General features: G+C 57.3%; 1 protein-coding gene across 1 annotated transcript in view; it reads right to left on the minus strand.

Annotated features, from left to right (window-relative positions):
* Positions 1–6686: 6686 nt before the first annotated feature.
* Positions 6687–10859, minus strand: part of LOC111143937 (KIAA1683 ortholog) — a 20013-nt gene continuing 15840 nt past the window's right edge. The window contains 2 exon segments of the mRNA XM_022497966.1: positions 6687–7550; positions 7593–7633. Coding sequence (XP_022353674.1) covers positions 6704–7550; positions 7593–7633 — 888 coding nt within the window. The 3' untranslated portion in view covers positions 6687–6703.

Genomic DNA, 10859 nt, shown 5'->3' on the forward strand with positions numbered 1-10859 from the left:
TTTCCCACGGTCAGTGCAGCCCCCCACAGTCACCAATCGCTCACCCTACTCTGACTCCATTCATTTATTTGTTGTTTCCCAAACATCTCAAGTTCTTCCTACCACAGGGCCTTTACACTTGCTGTGCCTGCTTCCTGGGACACCCTCCTAGTTTTCTCCAGGGTGGCTCCTTCCCACCTTTGAGGTCTTGGTTCAAATATCACCTTCCCAGAGAGACCTCCCTGCCCTCTCAGAAAACCTGGACACGTGGGCCCTTGGGATTTGGCCACAGCCCCAATCTGTGACTCCATGACCCTCCGTTCCACCCGAAATGATGTCATTTGATCCCCTGGCTATTGTCCATCCCCACCTTTGAGACTGTGGGCCCCATGAGGGTGAAGAAATGGTCCCCACTATAACGCCAGCACAAAGTAGACACCCAGAAACGTTTGTCACAGAAGCCCATGACTCGGGAGGCCACAGAGGAACGGTACGGGATTTATTCTGGCAAGCATAGCCCCTCCACAGGTGCTCCTGCCCCATCCAAGCCCCGTTCTCTCTCAGCCCCATAGAGATCACTCCGGTGGGCAATGGGCCGAAGATGACGTTCAGTTCACGGCTCCCTGGAGGAGGGACACACACAAGACATTCAGGCACCAGCAGGGTTTACAGCAGGGACTTAGGAAGGCCATCCCTCCAGCCCAGCCCCCACCTCATCGTGGAGACGTCATTCAGCTTCTAGAACTCAGACACACCCCGGTGGCAGCACTTCACAGCCATCAGCACAGACCCGATGAGCAAAACAGACACCAGCAGACACACAGCCACCACCACGCCTGGGTTCCTGTGCAACTCGGGGGCCCCCGAGTTACCTGGAGCTGAAGGGAAGAGGCCTGAGTCAGCAGTGGACCCCACCCCTCCCAAGTCTGAAACACCCACCAGGGCCTGGAGCTTTTTTGAGTCCTTTCCCAGGAAGCTGTGCTCGCCTTCCGCTCCTGCTGGTGCTGTGAATTTTTTTTTTTTTTAAGCAGCTTTGTCCTTTTCCTTGCGAATATCATCCGTCTGTAAGGAATTCGTTCAGTTCTCTGTGTTTTCACTGCCCTCACTGGCCACTCGTGGGGGTTCTTGCAAAGTGAGAAAAATCGAATCTAGAATTCTATTTCCAAATGCAGAAATGCTCTGAGGATACACTTAAAAATTGACACTTCGGGAAGGCGGTTTGCATCCTGTGACTAGTGTTCACACTGTTCTTTGAACATTTTGGAGATGATGTATTATTTGGAAGGACAGATTTTTCTAAACTCCCTAACAATACTTGGCTTCTACTGAACCCCTGGGGCCCTGTGTGGTCACACTCTGCAACTACTCTACCCTGGCTGCCCCCCATCCACTCGCAGCCCACTCATCCACCCCACCCACCCGTTCCAGCCACTTCGCCCTCCCCCAGATCTACCAGGCACAGTCTGACCTCAGGACCTTTTGGCGGGCTGTGCCTGGACTGCTCTCCTGCTAGATATCTGTGTGACTCCCTCCTTCACCTCCTTCAAACTGAGACATTTGCTGACCATTCTTTAAAAATTTCAATCCTAGGGGTGCCCGGATGGCTCAGTCAGTGAAGCATCTGTCTTTGGCTCAGGTCATGAACCCAGGGTCCTGGGATCTAGTCCCGCATCAGGCTCCTCGCTCAGCAGGGAGCCTGCTTCTCCCTCTGCTTGTGCTCTTTCTCTCTCTCCCGACAAATAAATAAACATCTTTCCAAAAAAAAAAAAAAAAAAAAGTCAGTCCTACCATGCAGCTCTTGATCTGGGGGTTGTGAGTTCAAGCCCCACATGCAAGTAGAGATTACTTAGTAAAAAAGGTTTTAAAAAAAATTTTTTTAGGGGCGCCTGGGTGGCTCAGTGGGTTAAAGCCTCTGCCTTCGGCTCAGGTCATGATCCCAGGGTCCTTGGATCGAGCCCCGCGTCGGGCTCTCTGCTCAGCAGGGAGCCTGCTTCCTCCTCTCTCTCTGCCTGCCTCTCTGCCTATTGTGATCTCTGTCAAATAAATAAATAAAAATCTTTAAAAAAAAATTTTTTTTAATTCAATCCACTTATATTGGCATTCTGGCCCCTTATCCTGTTTATTTTGTTCTTTTAGAAACAAATACATAATTTACTTGTAATCTGTCTTCTGACAAAGCTCTCTCTCACAGTACCTGGTGATACACACTAGGTGCTTAATAAATGTGCATAGAAGGAAGAAGGTCTGAAAGGCTTAGACGAGACCTGGTAGAGACTGGGGAGAAGCCCTTCTCCACATATTCTCAGGTCTGTGTCTCCCCCTAGTGGCCAATTCCATAACTGCAGCCTGTTACCCCCATCCATTTCTCCAACCCCCAAACCTCTTGGTACTCACCAGGGCCGGTGGTCACAGAGGTCTCATCACTGGTGGCTGAGGGCACGCAGGAGGGCTCTGTTCTGGGGCTGGGAGAAGTGGGGCTCCAAGGCAGGGTCAGGGTGGAGGAACTTGGGGGGCTGGAGTGGGAGGTAGGGGTAAGCTCTGAACCAGGGGAGACAGGACTCAGGTGAGTGGGTTGTGAGGAGGCAGACACCAGTCCTGAATTTCCGGAGTTGGGGCTGGGGTTGGGTTGGGGGATGGACGATGTCTCTGAATTTAAAGAGTTGTAGGGGTTCGAGTAGTTTTCCCCTGACCTATGGGCTCTGGTCAGTTGAGTCTGTTAAAAAAGAAACAGGTTCAAAATGGAGTCAATTGTGCTAAGCCCTACATCACCAAACCAAGACTTACTACCTGATCTAATTACAGTGTCCACCCCTCTCACTGAAGTGTGACCTCTACCCTGTCAATCTGGAATGACCCAGTCAGGATTTGGGAGATAATCTGCCTGATAGACTCCCTCTCCTCCACTTTCCCCGCTAGGAAAGTACACCTGCTTGAAACAATCCACCGTTTGCCAGAAACTTCCTTTCTCTTCCCCCCTTCTGCCTATAAAAGGCTTCCATTTTGTACAGCTCCTCAGAGCTCCTTTCTATCTTCTAAGATGGGCCCCTGCCCAATTTGTGAATCATTGAATAAAGCCATTTAGATCTTCAAATGTACTCCGTTGGATTTTGTGTTTTAATAAGCCTGCCTCTAAACTCAGGGTTCTGGGGTGGATGGTAAAGCCTGTCTCTGAACTCAAGGGGCTGAAGTGGTTGGAGGAGGTTTCCATTGAACTTGGGCGAGGGGGGGGCTGTAGCGCGGAAGCTGGCTTCTGTAACCTGCTCTCCAAGAGCCCCCCCCCAAAAAAATAACACTTGGAAGGAAAATGCCACTGACCTGGAGGGGAGGGGATGGTTAGGGACGAGGTGGGAGGCCACAGCCCCAGCGTCTCTCTGGATGTCAATTTCCTTATTATCCCAGATAGTAAACACCTGGCGCTCAGCAAGACGGGGAAGATTTAGGGCACCACCGTGAGTGCTCAGTGGGAAAGCAAGGCACCCTGTCTGAAGTCCCACAGCCAGAGTTCCAGGCCAGGTCAGATCCTCCCAGCCCCCAACCTTGCTTTAGGGTTCTAGAGGCCCTCTGAACCCAGGCAGCATGCTGGGGAGCTCTTTCTTTCTTTCTTCCTTTCTTTCTTTCTTCCTTTCGTCCAATCCAGCAAACTCTACCCTCCATGTGGGGCTTAAACGCATGACCCTGAGATCAAGATTCCCAGCCTCCACCAACTGAGCCAGTCAGCCACAAACCCCCTGGGGAACTCTTTTAAACCTTTGGGGACTCTGTTTGTCTGTAAAATGGACATCACGGTAAGTCAGAGCCTCTGAGCACTCACACAGGTCTGGTGCCCCGTGGGTGCCCAGCGACACTCAGCTGTATAGATGCAGTTCCGAGCTCCCGGGGAGAATCAGCCCCTAATTTGCTTTGCTAAGTACCTGGAAGGTCCCCAGGGCTAAACTCAGAGCCTTAAATAAGGGCCTGGCTTGGAGTCCTGGGCTCTGGGGAAGGAAGAATCAGGGGATTGGGTCTCTGGAAATCTACCCTGCTTTGTTCCAGCCACTTCCTGGCTCCTACCCCACCCCAGGCACTGTGCCCCGGAGCTAGACAGGGTGGGTGAAGGTTTTGTGGGCCACCTCCCACAATGACTTCCCAGTTCTGGGCTCCCGGGTTCTTTAACAGTTTGCCAGTTGATTCGTCAACCACTCCCTGCCCCACCCCATCCACTCTGGCCTGGGCAAAAGTCTACTGCCCCTCTTGCCTAACCCCAGGTAGCAAAAATGAGGAAGTAACATCCAGGGCTCACCCCAGGAAGGAGCTGAGTGTATGCACCCACAATGCCCCACCCCACCCCACCCCAGTTCTCTGTCCGGTCTCCCAGGCTCTGTGGGGATGACCAGGGAAGTCTTGAAGAGGCATCGTGCACTGGCATGACGTCATTTTCATTTTTCAGATGGGGAACTGAGGCTCAGGAGGGTAGGAAGTCTGGTCCTAGGTGACTGGGAAGGTGGGAAGAGGGCCCCTAAGGGCCCCCGAGGAGTCAGGGACAAAGAGGCCCGCCTCCCCAAACTGCTTCCCATCACTGAGGAATTTCTGCTGAAATCAGAAGATGACTCAGGGCCACGGTGGACCCCCAGCCAACCCAGGACCCTCGGGGAGCCAAACTTTTAAAGTGAGTTGAAGAATAGCAGTGGGCCTTGAGAGAGGAGGCGGGGGTGAGGGGGACACCATCTCTGCGGGATGCCAGTAGGCAGGTGCTTATGGGCTGCGGGAGACTCGACCAGAAGGTGAAGTGGGGTCCTTTCCATGCACTGCACCGGGAGTTCGCTTTGCCCCGAGAGTCCTAGACCAGGAGGCTGGTGAGAGCCAAGTCAACGGGTTCCAATCTGGGGCTGGCACAGCTGGGGGACTCGTCTTGCCTAAGGCTGTTTCCCGATCTCCTCCAAGAGGGTAAGTGTGGGGTCTTCGGAACGCAGCTCTTGCCCACAGGAGGAGTCCCATGCGTGGTGGCCCCCAACTCAGGAGAGTCCAGGTTTGGGTCTGGGGGATGGGCTCAGAGAGAGCAATGACTTGGTGGGAGACAGAGAACTTGGGGAGAAGGATCCAAGTTCAACTCTTCTGTAGTCTGGGAACTGTCTTACAGGGCGGCAAAAGGAAATTAAGTCAGGTGCCAAGAATGTCTCCTGGGAGCCATAAATAGCCTAAGTGACCAGGAAGTGAATCCTTGTGTCTCCCCCGCCACCCCAACTCCACCAGGGCCACGGGGTCCTCACTCCTCTCCCTGTGGGGGTGGGCTACAAGAAACTGAAGTTCGAAACAAAACCTCGGACTGGGTATGGAGGCCCTTCTAGCCTCTGGCTGGTCCAGCTCCCACTGGGATGGCAGAACTTGCAGTCTCGGGGCTGGGGCTGGGGGCTACAGCTGTGGTGCGCTCCAGCTCTTGTCACCAGTGCCCCACCTTGCTTCTAGAGGAGCGGCCCTCCGGATTTGGGGGGCAGGGAAGATGAGAGGAGGGGCAGGCTGACCGGTGTGGCCTGAGAGAGGGGTCCAGAAGCCAGGTGTGGAGCTCAGCCACGGGCCCCGATCCAGCTTTCTGGAAGCCAGGCCTCCTCCTGACCCGTTCTTACCTTTACATGCAGCAGTGAAGAGAAATTCCCGGACAGCAGCACCAGAGCCAGCAGCAGAAGTGGCTGGGGCAGCTGGGAGGCTGCCATTCTGGGACTGGGAGGGCTGAAGGCGGGCTCTGCACAAGTGTATGGCCAGGTGCCTGCAGTCCACACCTGCAAGCGCAGGTGCAGGCACACCCTGCTGGCGGCCAGCGGGACTGCGCCCTGGTGGGGCCTCCCGACTGAGGCCCTGAGGGGCTGGGAAGCGGGGTGGGGTGGGGGGAAGCACTGCTACTTAGTGCTCACCTTGGTGCCCCTGATGCCCTCTCCTGCCACCCTCTCCACCTGGAACCCGCTACCTCTCCTAAAAACCTCACCTAGACCATGACTCTGAAGCCCTCAAACTCTCCCTCTCCCTTCAAGACACTTCCTGCCACCCCCAGTTCCCCTTCCCCTCCACTCTGTGGCCCCTTCCACAGCTGCCCCAAACCCATGCTGCCACCCATTTCTTCCCCCCTTCTCCCCCTCCTCTCCCCAGTCTACCCTCCTCTCCCTCCCTCCCTCTCTGCCCTTTCCTGCCCCTACAGGCTGGGTATATCTGTATCTGCCTTGATCTCCCCTAGATTGGAGGGGGGTGGTGGGTGGAGAGAGAGAAAGGCAGGGTACACCTCCCAAATGAGGAAGTGGCTGGAACCCCCTAGCATTTCCTGGACAAGGCATGCACCTGTAGGATTTTCCAGGGCCAACGAACTCATGGTAGCTATTCCAGGCCAGGTCCCCAGACACTGGCTTCTGGAATGTGCTGGGGACAACTTCCATCTGGAACTGACAGGACCCTACTAGCGGTGGATAGAGACAGCAACCTAGGTGGGGTCCCACGTTAGGCCCTGACCTCCGGAAATGGGCTTAGGGTCCCCAACCCAGCCACAGACCCCATGTATCAAGTGCCTGGTTGGAGGCTCCCATCCAGGCTGTTCCAGACCCTCCCAAATTCCACCCCACGCTCCCCAAACCAGGCCCAAGACACCCCCATGAGCACAGTTGGACCAAGACTCAGGCTGTGGAGGGTTTTATTCGTTAGACCCAGAGAGCCACACTGCCCCTTCCCAGGCGTCCCCCCTGCCACCCACCAGTTAGCCAACGTCCTAGACGCCCGGCCACTGCGTGTCCTCGGGGTTGTCCCACGCTGCTGCTCCCAAAAGTGCATCTGGAGTGAGGGAGACCCGGGTGTGGTGGCCGCGCCAGTTGGCCTGAAGCATCCTCACGGCCATCTGCTGCTGCTTCAGACGGCGGCGCACAGCAAAGCCCCTCCAGGCTGACTGGATGGTTGTGGCTGCCTTATTCTGGCGATGGGACTGTTGGGGGCTCTGGGAGGCCCTCGGGGTGTCGCAGCCCCATGGCATGCCGGCCTGGACCCTGGAGCCCCGACCCATGCCGTGCACCACCCGAGTGGGCAGGGTGTGGCCGCACATGTGGCACGTGCGGGGGCTGGAGCCCACGAGCATCACCACGCTGGGCGGGCTTCCCAGGTTGGGGCTCAGGGACTGGCAGAAGGGACAGACATGCGGCTGGCAGGACTGGAAACAGCGGTGGTCCGATGTGGACTTGGTCCTGCCGTCCGCCTTGGTCCACACGCCGGGGAGCAACTGCAGCTGGGTCTCTATCTGGCGGGTGCGGAAGCCTCGCCATGTGGCCTGGATGGTGGTGGCCGCTTGAGAGAGCCGGGCCAAGTCCCGCCGCACACGGTAGCCGCGCCAGGCGGCCTGGATGATGACAGCCCACTGGTGCCACACCCTGATGGTTCGGCGCACCAGGTAGCCGCGGGCGCACGCCTGGATGGTGACCACGGCATGGGTGACGACCTTCTCCATAGCCTGCAGCGATGCCACCTGTTCCCCCGACTGTCTGGGGTCCACCGCTGCCTCTCTGCCCACGGTGTCCCAGGGCCCCGAAGCCCTGGCCAGATCCCACGCGCCGCCAGGGGCCACGGCGCTGGTCGTGGGCCCGGCCACTCCACTGGGGACGGCGGCAGACTTCCACGCTTGGCCACCAGCTATGCCAGCGTCCACAGGGCCCTGGAGTACAGTGGGAGTCAGGGACACCCTCCGACAGCCTTCGGGAACCACGGCGCTCTGGAAATCCCAGGAGCCCGGCGTTGACTCCGGAGTAAAAAGGGGCCTCCGGGAACCATCAGGTGAAGACTCATAGCCCAGAGACACCCTCCGAAAACCCGGGTGCAGCCTAGGGACAGCCACATTGGGGGCCATATCCATGGTGCGGATGATAGGTGTCACGGCTGGTGGGGTGCTCTCGGCGTGCCCGGGACTCTCCTGAGAGGACCTGGGGACCTGCTCCTGCATGTCGTACAAGGGCACCACCCTGGCAACATTACTGTCTAGCATGTCTGAGACAAGATAACCATGCACGGACCTATAGGATTTTCTGGAGCCAAGAGATTTGTGGCTGCTCTGAGCCAGGTCCCCAGGTGCTGGCTTCTTGTGGGCCCTGGGGACCACGTCTACCTGGAAGCCACCAGATCCCACCCCACCAGCCGTGGGTGGATACAGCACATGAGAGGCCTTGTAGGTGGTCCCTGACTTCTGGGAAGTGCTTGGGGTCCCCACCCCCACTGCAGACCCTGGGTGAACACTGGAGGTCCTAGAACGGCTTTGGGCCAACTTGGGGGATGCTGAGGCTATGGGAGAAGCCCCCATCTTGTGGGGATGGCCCTGGGGCACCACGTGAGTCACCGAGGGGCTCTGGGGCACAATGTGAGCCACCGATGCCCGTCGAGCCAAGGGGGCCCCAACAGCCTTGACAGACTCTATGTGCACACTGGAAGCTGTGCTAGCAGTCACAAAGTGGGAACTGGGAGCCCCCCAGCTGGTGGCTGACCTCAGCGGCAGAGTTGGGGTGGTGCTCCCAGCCATCGAGGGCTTGGCAAAACTCAGGGACTGGGGCGGGACAGGAGCCATGCCACTGGTCAGAGACTTGGTTTGGCTGGGAACCATCTCCAACAACGGCCTTTGGCCATCAGGAAAGAATTGCTGGCTGTGGCTGTGGCTGACGTCAGCTGATGGGGGATTCTGGGGCATCCATGGGGTTGCGTCAAGGACCATGGACTCCGCACTGGATATGGACACCTGGGACATGGCCTGGCTCAGGTCCTCTGGCTTCCTCATGACCTGGTCATCTGTGGTCTCAAATGACATCATCTCAAGAGCGTGGCTCAACTGGGTGGCCCTTTGAAGAACCGTGGGCACCCGGTGTACTCTCCTGGTTGTGCCGCTAGCTTCCAAGGCCTGGGGATGCAGCTGAGCCAGGCCAGTGACATGGGATCCCTGGAAGGGGGCTGTAGACCCTTCTCTAGCCAGGGCTCCATGGTAAGGACGGGGAGTGATCCCAATCAACATGGACCCCTGGGGAAGGCTCTGGGCCACATTTCCCACTGTGGACGGCAGGCCAGCTACATTATCCGTGGACTCCAGAATCAGGCCCTGATTCAGTTCCCCAGAATCTATGGCTGGAACCACACTAGAGGTCACAGGCCTGGGAGACACACCCGGGACCATCCCACCCACCACTGAACCCGAGATCAGGCTTGGAACAGTGAAACTAAATGAGGGTCTTACAAAGTTTTGTCCCTTCCCACCAGCCCCAGATGTTGCAATCAGACTAGGGTGAACCCCACTAGCCACAGAACCTGGAGGAAAGCTCTGGGCCACAACACTGGCCACGGGATCTGGAGGAAGACCCTGGCCCATGCCGCTGATCACAGATCCTGGGGGAAGGCTGTGGCTGATACCATAGATCACAGACCCTTCGGGAAGGTTCTGAGGCACACCACTGACCACAAAACCGGGCGGAAGGTGGGGAGGCACACCACTGATCACAGATCCCGGAGGCAGGCTCTGGCCCACGCCCCTGATCACAGACCCTGGGGCAAGGCTGGGGGCCACACCACTGGCCACGGCACCTGGGGCCATGGCTGTGGTCATCCTACTGGGTACAGAACCTGGTACCAGGCCACTAGCTGTGTCCACTACGGGCTCCTGACTGAAATCATTTGCTTGTTCATAACCAGGTGCCACGATTGTGGTCACAGAAGGATGCTGCTGGTTCAAAGACATTGGAAGATCAACATTGACCTGAGACAGGCTGGGGCCTGCATCGGCCTGAGAAAACTTGATTGGACTCGTACCCAGTCTGTTGGGCACTGAAGCGCGAGAGAAACCAGGGCCCACCTCTGAGGCTTGCTCATGAATCAAAGGGGCACCTGCCCCAGAGGCCGGAGATGCACGGGGATCCACGCCACTGGCCCCCTGAAACTGATTTGGGCCCATACCAGTCACCACACTTCTCTGGCACACACTCCCTGTCATGCCCGGAGACAGAGACTCCGGAGACATACTCAGGAACATACCAGCAGCCAGGGTCCCTCGAGACATATTTGGGAACATGCCAGCAGCCATAGTGCCTGGACTGATGCCTGTAGCCACACCCGGGAACAGAGCCCCAGGACATGGATTGGTTCCCTGGTTTAGACAAGAGTCCTCTCCACTAGCCCCAGATGCCTGGAAGAGATTTGGGGCTGAGAGAGGGAGAGCAGAATGTTCAGTGACGCTTGGGTGCCCCCTGCTGACTCCGAGTGGCTGAGGAAACGTCAGCGACACCTGGCTGAACTCATGGGCCTGGGGGTTCGAGGCTACCCCATCAACCATTACGGGATCCTGACAGGGGGCCATGCTGGTGGCCACAGGTGACTGGCTCAGGTCTGGGCCGGTGCTGCTAGTGGCATAAGAATATGATGAACTCAAAGGGACTTCAGTGACCAATGACGGATGACCCAGACTGGGGGCCACTGCACTCACTCTTGACGGTAGATTTGAACCCACCTTAGGGGCCCAACCTGATTGACCAGCCGCACAACTGGTACCAGCAATTACTGATGGCTGGAAGAGGCTGAGGGGCCCCCGATTGGCCACAAAGGGCTGGGCTAGGCTGGGGGTCACCCCACCGGTCATAGGTGGCGGGCATAGGCTAGAGACCACCACACAAGCCACTGATGGTGGGGCTAGGCTGGGAGCCACCACACAGGCCACTGATGGCTGGCCTAGGCTGGGAGCCACTCCACTGGTCACTGATGGCTGGTGTAGGCTGGGGGCCACTACACAGGCCACTGGTGCTTGGGTTAGGCTGGGGGTCACCCCAGCAGTCACTGATGGCTGCGCTATAGTGGGACCCTCCCCATCAGTCATAGATGGCTTAGTTAAGTTGGGGGTCATCGCATCGGCCACACAT

The sequence above is a fragment of the Enhydra lutris genome, unplaced genomic scaffold (genome assembly GCF_002288905.1).
Source record: "Enhydra lutris kenyoni isolate GAN:26980312 unplaced genomic scaffold, ASM228890v2 scaffoldscaffold10, whole genome shotgun sequence".
Taxonomy (NCBI): Eukaryota; Metazoa; Chordata; class Mammalia; order Carnivora; family Mustelidae; genus Enhydra; species Enhydra lutris.